Source organism: Pocillopora verrucosa, chromosome 9, assembly GCF_036669915.1.
Source record: "Pocillopora verrucosa isolate sample1 chromosome 9, ASM3666991v2, whole genome shotgun sequence".
Taxonomy (NCBI): Eukaryota; Metazoa; Cnidaria; class Anthozoa; order Scleractinia; family Pocilloporidae; genus Pocillopora; species Pocillopora verrucosa.
The window spans coordinates 22,263,897-22,284,217 of NC_089320.1; the positions used below are offsets into that span (position 1 = coordinate 22,263,897).

Consider the following 20,321-nt stretch of genomic DNA (forward strand, 5'->3'; position numbering starts at 1 on the left):
GGAAGAGTTTCAGCTCGTTTCTCAACAAACAACTGTTCATTAAATCCTTTGGGTATTTTCCCCTCAAGCTTTAGAAGAAATTTCAATTAGTTCCCAAAAACTTCAAAGCTAGTGTTCAAAGTTTTTTTTTCCAGACATTAGAAGTTACTGCGCCTAAAAATGCGGTTTTTGGACCCTGAAGTCTGACCAAGGCGTTTCTGATCTATATCAAAAGGTTCCGTCTGATCAGACATCACAGTCCGAGATCAGAAGGAACCTTCCGAGTTTTCATAATAAGGAATTTACGATATTCCTAAATACAATGTTTGTTGCTGCTGTTTCTTTCATTGCCATGAGCAGAACCAGAGTACATTGGGCGTTTGTTCAAATTTCAAAAAAATTGATTTTTTTAACTCGGAGAAATTTTTCACCGCTAAATCGGAAAATTCTCAACCGAGAAGTTAAATGAAAGCTAACATAACTAATTTTTTTGCCTAATAGATACGGTGATTTATGCCACTACTATCTACAGTTGTATAAAAAAAGTTCGATGACTTTTAAGTTAACTTCTGTACAAAATGTATAACAACATAATACTTCTTTGTAACAATGTAACACCCTTACAGAGCGTATCGAATAACTAGCATTTACAATTTATGAAAAGATATAACATTCTTTAATCTCACTGTATTTTTTCAAACTGTGTCTAAGTGCCCAGCAGCCAGGCACGGTCTTAAATGGACTAAATGCCCGGCAGTCAGAAATTTCCAAAGAATTTTCCCTGCGAGGTTCTTTCAAGCTTTTCAAGATTATCAGATGTTTGTTTAGAAATGTTTAGCGATTTCAAAACTTGCTTCTTTTTTCGAAAGACGAACTTTCCGAGCTTGTAATACCGAAAAATCGCTAGACTTTCGAGACTCACATAATATTTCTGACCTAACAATTTCATGGCATGCAGAAGCTCAGAAAATTCGTCAAATAAAAACCGTCAAAATTTTTGGAATTTCTTGGCATTTCTAAACAAACATCAAACACTTATTAGGTTTGCATGAGGTTTTCTGTGGGAATTCGGTGAATATTTCTGACTGTAGGGCACGGTCTCAAATAGACAAAATGGCCAGCAGCCACTTAATTGTTTGCCTAACCCTGACCTCTGTCGGAAAGGGAAATAATTCAGAAGTCAAAATTTGATTAAACGTCATCTGCCAAGCAAATGAATGACCGTGTAAAACAACCAATACACAAGGTGAGTGTTAGACACCAAACCGATATTTTACAAGAGTACGTGTGAATATATAACAATAAGATGTCTTACGCGGGAAACATTTCTTATTGCGTTATAATGTGATGCGTTACATTGCTTTACGTCGTACCGCCGCGCAACACTTTCCATTGTGTTGCATTGCATATTGCGTTAGCTTGGTGAAACTCTCAGATTAAGCCAGTTCTTAACCTTCGAAAAAGGCAATTCTATTCCACTTTATGTTTTATTCTATAGCTATCTACAAAACAGGTAAATACACCATTTTAAAAGTCCTAAATCCGTGATAATTCGTCCAAATCTACGATACCAGTTTTATCATCAATGCTGTCCACAGGCACGGCCACAGGGTCCCCACTTGGAGATTCAACATATCGGTAAAATTTAGCCATTACTGCAAACCCTACCATCACCACAAACAGCATGCCGGCGAAAAAGAAAAATTCGGTTGTCTGGTTTGTAATGAGACGAGATTCTGCTTCAATGACAACAATCAAATTACCAAATGCTACTGTCATCAGCCAAGCGGCCTGAAGACATGACTTCATAGAGGCAGGAGCCTGGGAATACGCAAACTCTAAACCTGTAAAAGAAACCAAACAGTGATTCTTAACAAAAATTGTCCCATGAGAAAGAAGGTTTTGACTTTTCATGATTGTCTGTTCTTATCTCATTTTCACAGGAGAATGTGATGAAATTGTAAGAAATTCATATCCCTTAGGTTACCCTGCACAGGACAGTACAACCTGGTAAAGGTGAACGTGGTTGGCCAAAAACCATCGAGCTGTTCGGGCTGATCTCGGTGAGGTAAAAATAACAATGAGTGGGGCATAACACGCTGCGCAAAACAGGGCTAAATGGAGAGAGTGATTTAGTATTATCACTTGAGTTGGTACCGTAAATTGGCCATCGTAAAGAGTTACAAAGCTGACGTTTCGAGCGTTAGCCCTTCGTCAGAACGAATGGAATGCTTTGTAACTCTTTACGGTGGCCAATTTACGTTATCAACTCAGTTGGTAATACTAAACTACCCTGTTACACTCTCCCACCGACGCAGCACCACAATTTCTTTAGAAACTGACCCCCTAAATGGAGAGAGATTGATGGTGTCTTGTGTTCCACGGGCGATGAGAGAGAGAGAAAGTGTGTGATATATTCAATAACCTCTCTGAGTTCAAATGATGCTAAGACTCACCTGTTATAGAGAACATTATCTCTCCACTCGTGATCACAAAGTACTGTGGGATCTGATACAACATTGAGACATTTCTTGCCTCCAGATCCTTGTACAAGGTGACATTACCTCCTTTCCCTGGTTTGTTCGGCTCTATTACGGCGGTGTAAATGCCACCGTTCTTAAGAGATATTTCATTGGACACATACGTTGTCTTTGTTTTCTCTCCTTTTACAGTTAACTTATATTGATCTGAATTTTTTACAACACAATTTGTTGCTCCCCAAGCATCCACCTTTTCTTGAATCTTAGTCTCGTCCAGAAATATATCAAACATTTCGCTGTCTACTGATGATGGCAAAAGAACTGTGCACAACTTGGCTTTCCCCGGAGGAGGAGATGAAACGTTTTGTTTGACCAGATGTGTAAAAAGTTGATTTTCGTATTCACTGATAATCAGGTTATACCACTCCTTATCTTCCAGACTAAGACTATCCTCAACTGGTCTTGACATATTGTAACATTTTGAAGATGTTTGAATCCTGGTCGACACGTTCTTAGTTACTGGCAAGTTCAACTCACTGGAGTGTCCGTAAGGTGTCACTGTGATATTCTTGTTGCCGATGGACAGCGACACTGGGCAGTCCAATGAGTTAATAACTTGTAAATTTGCCTGTCCCTCCGAGGGTGCATTCTTGATGACTTCTTCACTCTGCAAAAATGTAAAATGAACCACTGAATATTTATTGACAATTCAATTCTGAGTGTGCATGACAACAATTGTCTACCGTTATAAGTGTAAAAATTACAATATCACTATTACCTGTATTTTCATCTGAAGAAATCCTGCAAAAATAAATGCCACTGTAGCTAGAAACATTCCTGCGCACATCCGCTTGAGTGGTTTTGGCCTCCGTAGTAATGGGTATATCACAGTCTCAAACAGTGGAATAAGGATAATGATGAAAAGAGGATTGAATGCTTGCATCTGGTCTGGTTTCATGGTTCCCAAGAAACCTGTTTCAAGATCAAAATCGTTATGGTCTTTACTCTTGTCATTGAAAAATTATCAGGTTTAAGTATCACAGCCTAAAAAGAAAAACAATCAAACAAATTTTGTAGTAAATCATTGTTCATGGTGGAAATGGGCTAAGCTTTCCAGGCACCTATGATCTTAGACAAAGTCCTGAGGCTCTTTTACAAGGCTGTCAATAACATCAAAAGTAGATGGTTATTAAACAGATTAGTAGGTAGCAAGACTGAGAACTATTCAGTTAAAATGACTGAGGTGTCTAAACCTGATACTGGTAAATAATGCATTCAATTCCAATAAAAACTGGGAGAGGTTGGTGTGCAAATTTCTTTGATGGCATTTCAATAATTGTACATTTCCATCTGTACTTTCAGTACAATGACGTGAAAGTAGCTGGTTATAGATGGGAGACTAACTGCTGGTTTTGGTAGGCTTTCAGCTTTTACTGACAGCTCTGTTTTACACCTGCATAAGCAAAAACTGCATTTTTTTCACAATGCATGTATCTACTGTCCTTCCAACACCACCATACATTACATTATTTACCTTCCGTCTTGTTAATTGTTATGAAACTACCCACTTACCAGCATCACCATCCATTTGCCCAGCCTGCAAAACCCACCGTGAGCCCTGTTGATCAAACAATGTCCAGAAAACGGGCAGTGGAAGAAACATGAACAACACTTTGAACAGAGCTTTGATGTCTTCTATTAACTGAGCATCGTATCTATCACTGGCCCAGTCCATCCAGTGAGCTTTTCTCTCTCCCTTAATCATGAAAAATCATGAAAAAAGAACATAAAATATCTTGAATAACAATGAGGAAGATATGTAATGCACCACAGGCAGAACATTATGCATTAATAAGAGTGACTTTGCTTGAGAAATGAGTGTATGCCAAAATAACTGAAACAGTTAAATGTTGAATGTTGGTGGCTTCAGAGGAATGTTGCAAGGGGTATAATCATGATACTATTCTGGGTAGATTAGGAAAGACCAGGGCCTGTTTTTCAGAATTAATGAAATACACTATTTCTTAGAATAAGCACCCATGCACATCCCCCAAGTATGAGCCACCCCTATGGCCATATTGTCAAACAAGCACCCCCTTTAAATAAATGCCCATGGTCAAATAAGAGCCTCCCCCTGATAAGCACCCACCCCTTGGGCAATATATCAAACAAGTGCCCCCCTTGAGTAAGTGTCCCAACTCTCCTTCCTCTCTTTCTCAAATAGTAAGGGTACAAAGTAAACTTGTTTATATCTCCACTTCATCCATAACTTTTTAAATTTCACCTACAGCTGAATTAGTACAGGTTGACAGTTTCTTAATAAGTGCCCTCCTTCCAAGTAGTGCCCCTCCCTTTCAGGAGTTAGAACAGACCAAAGTAGTTGAAGAGGACATCATTACCTCATGGCACAAAATTGAGTCACTCAATGCTGTGCCATGGTGGACATATTCAGACAAGTGTATGATACCTTTGAGGTTATTTTTTTCTTGAGTGCATAGCTGACAGCCTTTGTCACCCGCAACAAAATGTTATCAGTTTGTGGAACCCTCTTGTACTTATTTCGGCCAAACCAAAATAATGTTATAGCCATTAACATCAAGGCTGCAGGAACACCGAAGGCTAGAGGATAACAGTCATCACCATAGCACTTTACATCTCCTGTTAATAAACAGACCATTTAGTGATACACACAAAAAAACAAGATGGCTTTCTGTATTCTCCCTCAAAGGACCAGATGCACAAGGGGCATTGCTAATTAAAGGGTAAAAAGAGGCAAGGGATTGAATTTGTCTTCAAATCATATGCAAAACTTTGCTTTTTCTTTATTTTTGTATCTTGAGGCAATTTAAAAACTTTGAGCCAAAATAGAAATTCAGCCCTAATGAGAGCATATTTTCAATATATTTTCCAATAACTTCCAGACAGCCATTTTTTTATTGAGATACACACAGGTCACAATGAAGTCTGCGAGCATTCTGGGGCAAGAGTTATGTTTAGGTATGTTCAAATTTTCATCGTACAATATGTAACCAACACTGGTGCACATACCTCTCAGTACAGGTGTAATTAGCATAGACAACAAGCTTCCAGCATTAATCGCAAAATAAAACACAGAGAAAAAACTTTGAAGCAGTTTTGACTGATCAGATGTGAACTGATCTCCACCAAATGCTGACACACATGGCTTGATACCTCCTGTACCCAGAGCAATGAGGAACAAACCAATCATAGGACCAGGAATCTCACCAGCACCGAGGGGAGGAAGAGATGTCATTGACACAATCAGGTTCCCAATGCAGTAGATAACAGAAACATACAAAATTGTTCTGTGGAAAATGAAGATTCAAGAAATGAGTGGAAGACAATAAACTTTGAAATTAGGTGATGAACAGGTTGAATATACATCTTCATAATGATTATGTCATGCCAGACAAACAGTGTTTTTGGTAACTTATTAACTCATTCTTCTATATCAATAGAGGCATAAGATATGTGGCTTGTAACCCTTAGAGCCTAAGGGTGACTAGCATCTAACTTCTCCTTATAGTATCACCCCTGAATCAAATCTCAAGGTTGAAAGAATAAGGAAAATGATCATTGACTAAAAGGCTCTTCTATTGTTAAATAAATTCTCCTTGTCAGCATGTTAGGAAATGAATAAAGCACTGTATGGAGAATATACACACTGATGCTGGGGTGTACAGGGTAAATAGCTCTGAAAAATATTATTTATAATATTAAGTTGGAGTTAATATTGAGCATATTTTGAACCAAATTAGATATTATCAGTAAGTTTCACTACTTGTGAGAATCCTCTGATTGTCTGAAGTTTAATTTTTGATTCCAAGATTGTGCAGTAAATTTGTTAACAAAATGATCTACTTTACATATTTTACCAAAATTGGCAGTAATGTCACAATCTGATTAGCCAATTTGCCGATAAGAGCACACAGTGGTAATGCAATGAAAGAATGAGTTATTTGACATTGATATTGTGGTAAAAAACTACTCTTATCAGCAAAGATATTGGTCATCATAGTGGTCAAAATTTGACCACTTTGATGACAAATATCATTGTTGATAAGAGTAGGTACAGACCATCCTAAGCCAGCATCAATTTGTTAACTTCATTGAGCAGTCACAGTTTAGAGCCTTGAAAGAAGTCAAAAGGGTGGAATTCCTTTGAGACCTCTACTAGGGAAACAAAACATGTATGCTGAAGAAGTTGTTAATTTTGACAAAAAAGACGTTTTAATTTTGCAAACTATGCCCAACATGAATTAAACTTGCTCAAGTAAGAAAATCATTCATGCAGTTTTTTCTTGAGGGGGGAATGGGGGTGTGGTTAGGCGGAGTGTGGAAGAGGGTTAATAAATTCTTGAAAGTTTATTATGCAAAACATGAATTTAACTCTCTTTTGCTCCAAGGAGACTACAGTGATGGTATTAGTGAGAAAAACTTTTGAATGGTAAAGTTCTCTCATTCTCACCGGTATTTTCCAAGCCAACCATCGGCTAACATTGCCCCAAATAGAGGGGTAAAGTAGCATAACATAGAGAAACTATGAAAGACCGCAGTCGCAGTATCATCCCCAAGAATAAGAACCCTTGTAAGGTACAGGATTAGGATAGCTTTCATTCCATAGTAAGAAAACCTCTCGCAGAATTCATTTCCTACGATGTAGTAGATACTCGACGGAAAGTCAGTTTTGCAAAGAAGAAACTTTTTGATTCTTCCCCACGCTTTCCCGCTCAGTTTCACCTGTGAGTTGTTTTGGACGACGACATCGTTCGGTGATTGAGATTGGAAAATTTCCGAGCCAGTCCAACTCTGCTGGCTATCTCGTCGGCGATTAGGAGAAGCAACGGAATTGTGAGTTGACATGACAAGGAAAATACGAGGAGATGTTGCACACAATAACTCTTGGGTCACAGTAAGCAAGAGTATATCGACATAGCAATCCAAACGATGTCCCCGATGGGTACATCCACATGGAGCGTTACACGACCAGATTGTCATTGTCTCTCAACCGCTGGCTTTTTGCGCAGTGACCGTGTGAGCCAGAAATCGGAGCATTGGCTGTTTCGAACAATCGCTTGCTAAGTTGTTCACGCTCGTATCACGTTGAAAATGGCTGCCAGATTGTTTAGGAAGGGACTCGACCATCTTAAAAGTAAAGAATTTAGGGATTATTTACTCAGGTAAGATTACCCAGTCTCTAAGTTTTCATCACGTCTTCTTTGTCGTACTAAATTAATGTTTTCGTTCTTTTTCAGCACGGTAAGTTCCTCCTTGTTTCAGACGTTTATATTGTACGAAATTTTGACCCTCCGGCTGAAGTGGCTTCGCAATTAAATTTGATCTTATCTGTTTATTTTCATGCATATGTTACAGCATTTCTGGGGACCAGGTGAGTGTTGATTGTTTTACATCATGGAAGTTAAACTTATTTGTTTAATTTGCCACGAGTGTTACTTTTTGATCAGGCTCGTGGAATCGAATGTTCGACCCTCTCTCAAAGGTCGTTTCTCCTGTTTGAGCATGCAAATGAAATCCGGCTTTTTTGATGGATCAAACTATTCGACATTTGTTTTTTCATTTCATCCAGTCCTCGGGTGTATACATCAATTACATCACTGCTTGATTTATTTATTTACAACGCATCAGCTTAGAGGCGGAGACGGAGAAAAATAACTGTTCTTGCCGGCTGCGTATGTTCCCGGATGAATCGCATAAATGTAAATAATGTCTGGATTGTAATTAAAATCGTAGTGTGATTTCTGAAAGAATCGTATTTTAAGTGAGTAAAAATGGCTCTTCTCTGCAATTGGTTCCACGAAATACGAACTCCACCTGCAAACCATTCGATTTCGACTGATCTTGGCCTGTGCATGTTGCAGCCTCGGCGAGATTTCCGCACAGCCCCATACTTCATTATGCATACAATTCTTAGATGAAGAAAACGATGGCGAAAACAATAAGTTGCATTTGGGATGAGGACCTGCTTTTGAATAGTATGGGGTTATACGGAAATGTATCCTTCTGGTGGCTCTCAGTTCAAAACATCAAATTGCCTTTTGTTAACTCACTAAACCAGTGGTTAACCTTGTCGTCAACTTATCTAGATATTTGGTCAACCTACCGAACACCATTAACTTGGCTGTTTTTCTGGCTTCATTTACATGAGGGGAACTTAATTTTGGACCTGTAATGAAAAGGAAAACATTTTATCAAGGCTTCTACAGCCTTCTATCATCCTGTGAAGTACAGGGAAAGGCAATATTTTTTTATCAAATGTGTGCAGGAGAAAACTATCAATTAAGTATGAATTGCAATTGGAGAAAAAAGGATGAACTAAATGGATGACAACATCATTTAAACAATGAACTAGGTGCTTAACCAACATGACTACCACCTCTTTGAAGACAGTCTGATCTCTCAACCACCAATACTTCTATTGGTTCTTGTGGACTAATTCCAGTCTCAAACTTTGTAGCAGAAGTCCACGCTATCAGTCAGTTTGAATAAGTATCTCTCTGCTGCAGTTTTTTGCAACAAAGTGAAAAGTCAATGAATGAGGTTTGGAGAGCTTGGCTTCTGTGGTTATTGAATCTTCAACCAACTGATTCACAGAGATAGGCCATATACAGAGTTAATATGTGACTAGTGTCTTGCACATTGTTGAGATCTGCAGTTGATAAAGCATCCTTTAATGAGATGATGTAGGAAACTTGGGCTTAGTCAATATCCAACTTTAAAGAGATGTTTATAGAAGTATCTTGATGGCATTTTAAGAAAATTGTTCTTGATATAAAAATGTATGTATTGATTTTATTTTAGTTGCCAACTGGGGTCTGCCTTTGGCTGCCATGTCTGACATGAAGAGAGACCCAGAATTTATAAGTGGAAAAATGACAACAGGTATGGCAGATTTTGTTGATGTTGTACTGGTTTCTGGCAATACTTAATTGTGATCAAGAAATAATTTCTCCCAACAATATCAATACAATATCAAGCTGATAAGTCATGAGAATAAAGAAAAATATCAATTAGGGGTTTATTAGCTTATCTGATACCAAATTCTCAGAACTTACATGAAAAGAATTGTATGACAGATGGTAAGGAGAACTACTAATGAGATCTTAGAGTGAAAGGGTTGGATACATTCTAGTTTGGTTTCCTGTTTGTAAAGCTGACACTACAGAGTATGGCAACTGTTTCTTCTTTAAAAAAAACTTTTCTATGACTTAAGATCTTGTTGAAAAATCCATGAAAAGTCATTACCTTTTATAGTAAATTGTGCTTAAAGAAAAAGTCAACTTGGAGATAATCAGTGGTGATTACTGGCTTAACATAATTTAACAAAACTTGCAACTCTTTGATCTGCTTCTTTTGAATTATTGAAAATTGTTCTTGGTATCTCATGAGGCTGAGAGGAAACAAACAAAGGGTATGGAGCATTTCCTTAGTTTGTATTCCCTGTGCCTCGCTGTTCAGTTGTTACATTGAAATTGCCAGCCACAGAGTGTATGACTGTACAACTTTTTGGTAGTTGAAACAAGGGTTACAGTGATAATAATTGGTTGTTATGTTTCTCCTAGCACTCTGCATTTACTCCATGTTATTTATGAGGTTTGCATGGAAGGTTCACCCACGGAATATGCTCTTGTTTGCTTGCCACTTTTCAAATGAAGTCTGTCAGCTTATTCAGCTTGGAAGATTTACCAAATACAGGTAAAGCTTGTTTATCAGATGGCTTCTTCTCATCAGCACTACAGACTTAACTACCTTAGTATCTTAGATCTTGCTGTACTGATCTAAGGTGTTCAATTGAGTAGAGGGACTTAGCCTTGCTATGGCGATCTCAGGTTTTGTTTTTGGTAACTTGGATAGGACTTTATTTTTATACCAATAACACTTCAGCTACAGATATGAAGCTGAAACTTCCTAAATGGACAGAACACAAAAATTGTCCATCAAACTTGTGCAGGGTAGTTACTGAGCTCACTAGAGAGGTGGCAATTATTTTTAACTTTATGTGAAGGATATTGGTGTATCTACTAATACAGGGGAGTCAAAGGTCTTGTAGAACCAGTTATGGTAGTTGGAAATGAAAGAGTTCTGCTGCCTTTGTTACTTCCCTGAGGCTGACTAGCATCTAATTTCTCCTCACAGAATTACCACTGAATCAAACTTAAAATCATGAAAATAAAGAAAATGGCAGCCAAGTATAAAAGAACTTGATTTTTGAACAAATTCTCCTTGTAAGTTTCATAGGAAGTGTCCAATGAACAGTGTGGAGAATATGAATACTGATGTTGGGGTGTAAAGGGTTAACCTAAATATCAATCATTCTTTACTTGTAGGCTGGAAGGTGGACCACAAAAGCACCACAGTGTTGAAGTCATTCCTTCAAGCTAAATAAAGTCAATCATTTCTTAAAGTATTTTTTCAGGGAGTTTGGTGTATCAATATTTAATTTCTTTTTAAAACATGGTGTAAATATTAGTACAATAATAATACCAAGTTTTTTTAGCTTTTAATAATTTGCTTCTGTGTCAATTGCACAGAGTACATTGTAGTTATTAGGCATGATATATGTAATCATGAAGGGTTTCAGATGTGATGTGCAACCGAATTGCAACAACTTAAAATAAGTTTATTTTGATTGGTCAGGGGACATTAAATTATTGTGAAATAATAGGTAAGGACCATCTACTCAGTGGAGGAAAAGAATATGGCTCTCAGTTATTACTTTACACCAGATTATCAATGAAATGTTGGTGCTCTTTTGAATTTAAACTATTTTTGTTTCTTTATTTTTAGTGTAAAAGTATCTATAATTCCTAATAAATTTTGGTGTGAATGTCTCTCAAAGGCCTAGGTGTTAGTCCAGGGAAGTGTTATTGAGATGTTGTGTTTTATGATAAAGAGAGGGATACAATGAACCAGGTTTTAGTGTGTGACTTTTATTGTGAATAGATCCATCTACAGAATGGCAGGTAACTTGTAGGTGAATAAAATAAGGAAATTTACACCATCCAAATGAACAATATCTATTTGGTATTGACAAAATCTCAATTTGAAAGGAAATGTTTTGCATCAATAAAATGCAACATTTTTCATGGAATGCTTTTCTGATTGATGGCCATTTTGGAGAGGAATCTGTGGGAATTTGTGCTACACTATGCAAAGCAATGACCTGATTCATTCAGGCTCTCATCAGTGATGCCTTTTGTGGAAAGTTTTGATACACAATGTTGTGTTGCTGTGTGATATAATAAAATTATAGTTCTTTTCATGTGCAAGCATGAAATTAATACATTAATACATTAATACCTTATGATATTGTGGAATTATGATTGAGGGGGAAATGCCTCATAAAGTAAAAGTGGTTAGGGTTTAATTTTTTTGATGCAGTGTTGCCAATATTGCTATATTTGATGGATTTCTCCTTTCCTAAGAATGTCAGCTAAAGTCTTAAAAAGAATAACTCAAAGCATCATCAAACTGGCAGTTAACAAACTGAGTTATAAGGTCATTAACAATCTTGATCATAGTATGGAGTTATTTGGGAACTGAAATTTCCTTTGCAATTTGGTCTGGAAATCTCATATCGTTACCCTTTCAGCCAATCAGATTCAAAACTTCTATGAATTGATAGATGGTCATTCCAGCTGGCATTTACTCTTTCTCTCACTCAAAGCCTTTGTCCTTTGTTGTTGTTATGACTACTTTTTCAAATGCTGCAGGAAATGGCTAGTGTAGCTTTACAATCAAGATCTCCAAATCAAAATCATACTTGTTTCAGTTTCAATGTGCCAATCAAAATGAAAACCTTGACAAGAATAAAAGGGACATTGGAATCACAAGCAAGACAAAAAGAGAACTTGAATTTAAACAGCATGATCTTCAAAAATGCTGCGTAAACAATTAGCATTTGTTTAATTTGCCTACCACATAATTTTTCTTGAGAGCGAGGGGCTAAATTCACGTTTGGAATCTCTGCCCCATTCATCCCACAGTTCCAACACTCCAGATTTTCTCAGTCTGATGCTCTACCACTGAATTTATGGAAACTTGATAGTGAAGTAGACCATGTACTTGGTTCACATATGAAAAGCGTTTTGCCTCAGTTATACATCTGGGATCAGAAATGTTGGAAGCATTCTTAATTTGCCACTTTGGATTTGCCAACTTGAAGCTGGACCAAACTTTGATTCTTCATAGGAGAATAAATTTTTTTGTCCCAAGCTCATGACAAAACGAACAAGTTTCTTTACGAGACTAAGTCTTTCTTGAGCTATAAGGGTCACTTTCTGTAACTGATCTTAAGTTTAGACAGGGTACTAATCGAACCAGTTTGTTAAATTAAAACACATTACTCATCATTTAAGTATTTCAATCCTGTTACTAAATCTTGTTTTTAATGTTCGCTGGAAATACTCAGAGCAAAGAAAAAAACGGGATTTGCCAATGGAGATAGAGGGTTGTTCTGACATCTGGACACAAACTTTAGGAGGTAATCATGTGATGTAAGGCACAAATAGCGATGTCATTCTTGACCCGTTGTGTTTTCCCTTCATTTCTATTTTCCCCTCTGAGTTTTCCAAGATGATAACTTTTAAGGCCCACCAAAGAAATGCAGTCTGCATGCTAGGACAACATGCATGATGTCATTGATAGCTTGTCTTTATTGTCTTTATCTTTATTGAAATTTGTTACACGTACTGAATAGTATCGGCAACTGGAGAAGAAAACAGGACGATGTCCCAATTGATATTCAACCCCAATAAATATTAACAAAATAGTAGTAATAATTATAATCGTGAGAGTAGTAATAAAACTAGCACTAATTATCATGTGATATTATTTACAACCAAGTCAATTTAAGAATAGGTTCATTAACTTACACCCTCACGACTTGGAAGATTATAAGAAACGGTTTTTTCATCGTAAAAATCTAAAAGCCTCCTTTTAAAAGTATGAAATGAGTCCACGCTTTTAAAGTCCCTTGGTAATTTGTTCCAAAGATTGATAGACCTGCAATAACGAGAGCTATCAACTTCGCACCCATTTGGAACATTATTAGTTTCATTTCTACACTTACATTTTCCTCACTTCCAATTCTCCATTGATAGGCCCGCGGCAAGTGGGGCAACGAGAATCACCTTTGCTCTTATGCTCAGTTATACATCTTCCACAATAAAGAAAATGTATGCAAGGCATAATGACACAATTACGTTGTCGTTCAAAGCAGATTTGGCACAGTTCCGATCCTCTAGATTGTTCTAGCTCTCTCTCTAACTGGCCTATTCTCTCAGTGTTTTTCATGTTGCTCTCTTCTGCGTCCTTAAACTTCTGCTCGAACTCTAATCTCAGTTCATCAGAAACCTGCCTGCGTTGAATTTCAAAACTTTGGCGTATTTCAGAAAGACCGGGTTCAAGTTGATAGTTTCTGTCCAACACTGCCTGAGCAGCTCTCAAAGAGTCCAGTTCGCCTTTGAGGTCTAAGTTATCGTCTTTTAACTTTGTTGCACTTTCAACCAAAGAAAAAAGCTGGGATCTTATGTAACTCATCTGCGCAAGCTTTAAAGCAGTTTCTTCATCAACTTGACCAGTAGACAGCTGACCTACAAATACTTAAAAAAAAAAACCACAAAACCATGGATTGAGCCATCAACTTTCTTAACTGTCATCGCCCAGCATGAAATTTTTAAAACTCTTAAATTACTTTTTAATTGGCGAATTAATCAGGTGATATCAAGCACAGGGAGGGGATACTAACTTGGGTTCCTTTTGATAACTTTCAAGTGCATGGCACTTCTCTTCTACAAATTGCTTGTTTAGCGCATGTCGTCACGCATGCTAGAGCGTCTTTCACTTGACACTTAATGAAAATTTGTTCATATTGAATTATTTAGGTACCAACCTTGGCCTTGTTTGTATTCTCGGTACTCACTGACACCGTGGGGCCAAGTGAAAAGAGTTATGCCATCCAGTGATCCATCGTTCCATGTCCCTTCCTGAATGGTCCCATTTGGTAACTTCAAGATCCCATATCCTGTCATTTTATCATACTGCCACAAACCCTCATATATAGCACCAGATACAAACGTCATCTTTCCATGACCATGCCTAGCAAACAGAAGACTGGGCATAAAGCAAAAATCTCTCTCCTTTTCTCTTTAATATCTGGCAGTTTGCTTTTAAGGCTGAAAATAGAGATTTGCATTGTGTTGCCCTGAGTAGCTGTTCTTAGTTCATAGAGTTTTCAACTAACAGTCACTTCTCTCTTAGTGAACACCTACTTACATGGACCATGGGGCTTAGGCAAGATTTTCAGAAAGGGGGGTAGGTCTACCTGTGCGTTCTACTTGCATTTGGGAGCATGCCAGGTTGGTTTGCTATGATTAATTGACTCAAGATACAAAGAAAAGGTTACATGCACACTCTCTACCACAAGCTATGCTTTTAGGAAGCTCAGACTTTGTCCTTGCTGTTCCAGTTCTAGGTCTTGCTCAAAACAGTTTACAGCTCTGTTGCTTTTACAACTTAACAATACAACTCTACTTTCTCGACACACCTCATGTTATTCCTCCATCCACCAATGTAAAACCCATGTTCATTGACTTCTGGGCTGTCACTTTTTACAGGTACTGTCAGAATAAAGCCTTCCCCTTCACCGTTCCTCATACCTGCAACACATGTAACAATAACAGAAAGTTCCCCAACAAATTAGATGCATGGCGTTAGTTTTACTGATAGAAACTTGTTTCAGTGTTTCTTACACCTTCCTCCTGCTCTTACTGTAATGTCGTTTCAACAAACAATAATACTATTTTGACCTATGCCAATTTTTGATGTCATCAACATCAAAAAGGAGTGAACAATTTCGTTTTTGCCTCCAAAATGATCCTCAGATCATGAAACAAAGAACCTTTCTCAAAAATGACCAAGTCAACTTAAGTTGTTTGGGGGAGCTCTAATTCAAGGAGTCTGGGAGGCCCTGTATAAAGGAATCAAAGGTCTTTTTAGATACTCTCAGTTGGAACATCAAGGCATCATATGACTACAGAATCAATCAATACAATTTCATATGAGCTACATAGAAGCTACAAGCTCAAGGTGGCTACTTGGGGTGAGAAATTCAATCAAGTCCATCACGGCATAATGTCTGGGGCAAACTCCAAGAATATTACACCTAATGGTTCTCACATTTCTCCTTATCCTTTATCCCTCTAAACCAATCTGACAGTTGTCCCAGATATTTACCTCTGAACCAGTCTCCTCTGTATAAAAGTCTCCCTGTCACAGTTTTCAGGCTTCCATATCCATGGGGAAGTTTCCGCTGACCTCTCACCTCACTGACTGCCTGGGAGGTTACAGGTCCATTAACCTGACATATACATTTCAGTGCATCCTTGCTGGTCATTGCTTTGACTTGGAAGCTGGTAAAAGGGTTTCTTGCATAGCGACAAAGCATTGTAGTTTTAAGTGCGATCTCCTCAAGATTGGCACCAACAGTCTGCATGTTATCTTGTGATGATTCTGAGCAGGAAGAAACCAACACAAGTAAGTATCTTATTAATGGCTCTCAATCTCAAACGCATTTTTTTTATACAGGTAACATGATGGAACAATTCTGGGGTGTTCCGTCACCAAGGTTGTCACTTCCTCCAAATAAGTTGATAACCAGCCCATCATCTGAGTCTCTGCACAAGAGGGAATACATACGTGGGTATATATGTTTTTGAGGGACATGTAACACCGAATAAAATGTTTCCACTCAAACTGATACCTTTTGTTGGACACTACGTGCATTTAAACATGGTTTTCTGTCTTTTATTTACATTTATTTCCCTAGTAGAAAACATGCAAAAATCCAGGAATAGCTTAACCTTTTAACTGACCCAAGATCTCATTAGTAATTCTCCTTACTGTCTGCCATACAGTTCTTATGTTGTTAGGTTTGAGAATTTGGTATTGGATCAACTAATTATCCCCAAATTGATAATTTTCTTTATTCTCATCACTTATCTAGTTGATATTGTAAGGAGAAATTCATCTTGGTCACTTATGGGAGTTACAGGGTTAAATGTTTTTGAATTTTTAAAGTTTTCACAGGGGCTTCATATCAATAGGAATGAAAGCTTTTTTGATTTTCTTGAAGCAGAAAAAACAATTTAGGAAATCATTTTCAAACAATCAATGTTATCATCGCAGACATCACTATTCACATTCTCAATTGCATTCCTATTTTCACTCATATTATTTCTGTTTTGTCATTTCAGTTTCACTTCATATAAGCAGTAATCCTTCACTGTCGCCCCTACATGTAAGCTGATAAGTACTGGTGTGAATTACAATATTCTAAGAGCAGACACAGACATCAGTATCTGTACCTGGAGATGAACTATTATTTGATGAATCAGCTGATTCACCAGTAATCATTGAGTTCAAGGTGATTAATCTTTGAAAAAAATTTCTTTGAATTTCTGTACTGCCCATCAGCCCCACTAAAGGATCCTTAAGCTCACACAATAGATCCCTTGGATCATCATCTGGATTCTCATCAGAGCTTTCTGCATGGCTGGTCTCCAGTCTATTAGAACCAGTGTCTCTATGTCCCTCAGATCTGGCAGCTTTCTGTCCCAGTTTGAGCAACACCAGCTTATGGAGAGAGTTTTGGATTTGCATGCACTTGATAATGCTCCCGTGCAGAGAGGACATGAGGTCTTTTCCCATTGAAACAGTCACCATTGGTGCTTGCTCTGATTCTTCAGCTGATTGGTGAGACACTTCACTGGGATCAGTTGATGGTTGTGTGGTGGAATAATGGGAGCTCTGTGATGTTTGCTCTTGAGCATTGTTTGTGATAGAATCTGTGTCCACTGGAAACAAATGCAAAATCCTTAGGACAGGGCTCACAAAATATTATCCATGAAAGATTATTGATAATTTAAACTTTTTGAAATTCTTGTGCTTTTTGCTGTCATTCACATACAACATAAGTTGCTTTAAGGAGCATGCAAAAAAAGAAACTAGTTTTATATATCCTGATTTTAACTTGATTACTTTATACCATAAATTGTGTGAATAAACTGAAGCTGTTCCTTATTAAAAAAGTTAAATTATAAAACAAATAACTCTTTTTCTTACTCGGGCTGGGATTCTTCATTTCAACACTTGAATTTGACCAATGATGTAAGGTAAAGCCTCTTGAATAATTTCTAGCTGAACTTTTGAATTGTTTTTCTGACCTTTTGGTTTTTGGTTTCTTCACATACTTATAGTCCTCTAAACGCAGCTCCTAAATAGTTTACAAAGATAGATACATAATCACCCAGGAGTTAAACAAGTTATTTCTAATTAATTTATTACAGTTAACTGAGTTACTGAAAAATTGTCATATGGTTGCTTTTTTTGGCTTTCGCCTGAAACTGGGTTAAAGGTAACCATAGAAATTAATTGAACAACAGTTGATTTTTTTTTTTTTAACCAAGTTTATTAATTTCTAATCACCTTTCTGCATAATTAAATCCAGGTTATAGTGGCCTTTTATCAGTGCCAAGATGTGTGGGAGATAAATTCAGTGTTCTACAAGGCAGAGTCAAGTGCATATATAAGCATCTAGACAAAAAAATAAGTTTCTATTAATAGCAAAATCACCCAAACAAAAGTTAACTGTACTTACCTCCACACTCTTTTGAGAATAAATTTCCATCATGGTTATGGTTTGAAACCTTTCTTTAAATCCTTGAAGATCAAGTGATGACAATGAAGTGGCCTAGTGTAATCATGAGACATTCATCTTAATCAGAAAGGGTTATAGTACACTATGAACAACAATCATAACAACAGGTCAAACATAGATTTAATATATAAATATTCTATAAATAATATTCATAAAAGAAGTATAATTTGTTGTTTACAGAGGAAAGCTACTTCGCAACCACCCAATTAGACCTTGTCAAAAAGGTTTGGGGTGCACTTAAAACTTTCTGAGTCTGCTACTTACACAAAATTGTATGGGTGTTCCACAGAGTGTCCATGCATTTGGATAAATTACTGAAAAGTAAAAATTCATCATACAAATCATTGAAAATATCAATCATCAAAGTTGGGTGCCACTTACAGGACTGGTGGAACTATATATGGGCTACATGCAAGACCAGTTTTCAATTCATTGTAGAAACCTCAATATTTCTGCAATAAGGCTTTACTCTTCTGTAGTCATTGCTTGATGTTACCTGAATGAGATCAAATTCATTACAGTACTCTTTTGGTTTAAAGCCACATCCAAACTGATATCCGTCAAAGAGGTTCAAATCAATATACTTCAGACAAACATGACTTGTATATTAATGTTACATGAAATGCCCCCTCCACTCATCCAAAATAGAAGAAAGACAGAGCTAGATTACAGTTCTTAACCAAGGTGAATACTAAAATTAAGGAATTTTTTTATCTTATGTTTCTACTAACTGATACTCCTGACATATTTCTAACCTGACTATTTGTAACATAGAATTTGTGGGTTATTTAAGTTAGAGGTGCAAATGGAGCAAAAAATATCAACATGAGGGAAGCTTGTAAAAAAGGAGGATGCTGAAAAAAGCTGAGCCAAAATAAGATTCTGGCACATTAAGGAATTTTGCCTTACATGGAGGTAGATTAATACTTTGTCCTGAATACAAAAGATATTCCTGATGATCATCTTCTTCAAATGCAACATTCCAACAAATAGCCAACTCTGCAGCCATGATTAAAACACTTGAATTATCTTTGCATGTCAGCAAATTCTGCAAAATTAAAAAATACAACAGCACAGACTCCATGGACTTAATCAACCAGAGACAGTTAAAACTCTTAATTTTTGTTAAAGAAGCAGAAGTTTGGTAATCATGTATGGTGACATGATATATGCATCAGTGTCTTCCTACAAATCACAACAGAGGGTACAGGCTTAGGGGTAAGGGTTAGGGTCTGTACTCAAGCCATTAAGTTGCCATCTCCCCTCCCTCCGAGCCAGACCTTATCCCAGTTTCCTTGGCATGAAGCTACTAGAAGTATTACCACTTCCCCCTGAATGGTATGCTCAAATCCCATCACAAGGTTATCCCCCAGCATTTCATCATGCTACACTACAAATTTGTTGGCAACCATTACACACTCAGCAATAACCCGTTATGTCAGAGGAAAATGTACCATTTGATACCAATCGCAGGTTGTAATTTTGGGTAAGCTGTCAAATGTGCCAAAAATAATCCAAATGTCTTTCTTCAATGGCAATTGGTTAATTGTGTAATTCTTCTTAATATGATGTTCTGTCGATTATATCAAATTTGCATGATTTACAGCCTGAAGAAAAATGGAAGCCGGAAAACTACTGAAGAAAGGACTTACCAGGATAATCCCTGGCCAGTCTCACCTCAACGTGATCGGGACCGGATCTCAACCGAATTCCGGTTCTGTTGAGTTGTTGTTCTGTTGGTCGAGGAAAAACCGAAAGTCAAACCTCGTCGATATCCAGAAGCCTCCTTCCGGTTGTAAGAGTGAAACTTGTGCAAAACATGATTAAATAAGCTGGAAAAAATTCCTAGAGCAAAATCGTTCTGCTTATATACTTCTCTGTGAAGCAGAAGTGTCCTTAAGTAGCTTTTAGGTAATCTCTGTAGGTTCCGGTTGAGACACGGAAGCTTGATTAGCACGACCGAAATGACTTCTGGTGTAGATAGAGTCCCGTTTCAGCAAAGCGGGTATGAATGTAGGTCTAGCGGAGTCATCTTCAACACAGCTTAATGTCTAGAGATTTTCATTTTTATCTTCTTCTCTTTTTTTTTTTTTTTTTTTTTTTCT

The 20,321-nt window shown here is 37.3% G+C and overlaps 3 protein-coding genes across 8 annotated transcripts; 1 reads left to right on the forward strand and 2 right to left on the reverse strand.

Moving 5' to 3' along the window:
• Window positions 1–560: 560 nt before the first annotated feature.
• LOC131783813 (solute carrier family 15 member 2) lies at window positions 561–7,437 on the reverse strand. Its single transcript, XM_059100587.2, has 7 exons — window positions 6,949–7,437; window positions 5,508–5,785; window positions 4,927–5,117; window positions 4,032–4,215; window positions 3,238–3,431; window positions 2,436–3,126; window positions 561–1,823 (listed from the first exon to the last, which is right to left on the reverse strand). Exons 1-7 carry the CDS (start codon window positions 7,341–7,343, stop codon window positions 1,516–1,518), a joined length of 2,241 nt encoding a protein of 746 aa, XP_058956570.2. The 5' UTR covers window positions 7,344–7,437; the 3' UTR covers window positions 561–1,515.
• Window positions 7,438–7,548: 111 nt separating this feature from the next.
• On the forward strand, window positions 7,549–11,589 carry LOC131783808 (mitochondrial pyruvate carrier 1). Its single transcript, XM_059100578.2, has 5 exons — window positions 7,549–7,660; window positions 7,736–7,869; window positions 9,300–9,380; window positions 10,061–10,193; window positions 10,826–11,589. The coding sequence occupies exons 2-5, from the start codon at window positions 7,839–7,841 to the stop codon at window positions 10,878–10,880; spliced, it is 300 nt and encodes a 99-aa protein (XP_058956561.1). The 5' UTR covers window positions 7,549–7,660; window positions 7,736–7,838; the 3' UTR covers window positions 10,881–11,589.
• Window positions 11,590–13,141: 1,552 nt separating this feature from the next.
• Window positions 13,142–20,159, reverse strand: LOC131783849 (uncharacterized). 6 transcript variants are annotated; one of them, XM_066172535.1, is made up of 11 exons: window positions 20,090–20,139; window positions 19,894–19,949; window positions 19,126–19,264; window positions 18,481–18,530; window positions 18,157–18,249; window positions 17,622–17,772; window positions 16,865–17,353; window positions 15,735–16,010; window positions 15,046–15,157; window positions 14,392–14,597; window positions 13,142–14,101 (listed from the first exon to the last, which is right to left on the reverse strand). In XM_066172535.1, the coding sequence occupies exons 3-11, from the start codon at window positions 19,223–19,225 to the stop codon at window positions 13,566–13,568; spliced, it is 2,013 nt and encodes a 670-aa protein (XP_066028632.1). In that variant the 5' UTR covers window positions 19,226–19,264; window positions 19,894–19,949; window positions 20,090–20,139; the 3' UTR covers window positions 13,142–13,565. The 6 variants fall into 6 exon arrangements, with proteins under 6 accessions (XP_066028632.1, XP_066028631.1, XP_066028630.1 ...); XM_066172534.1 differs by having other exon boundaries at window positions 19,869–19,949; window positions 20,090–20,137; XM_066172533.1 differs by having other exon boundaries at window positions 19,894–20,159.
• Window positions 20,160–20,321: the final 162 nt, after the last annotated feature.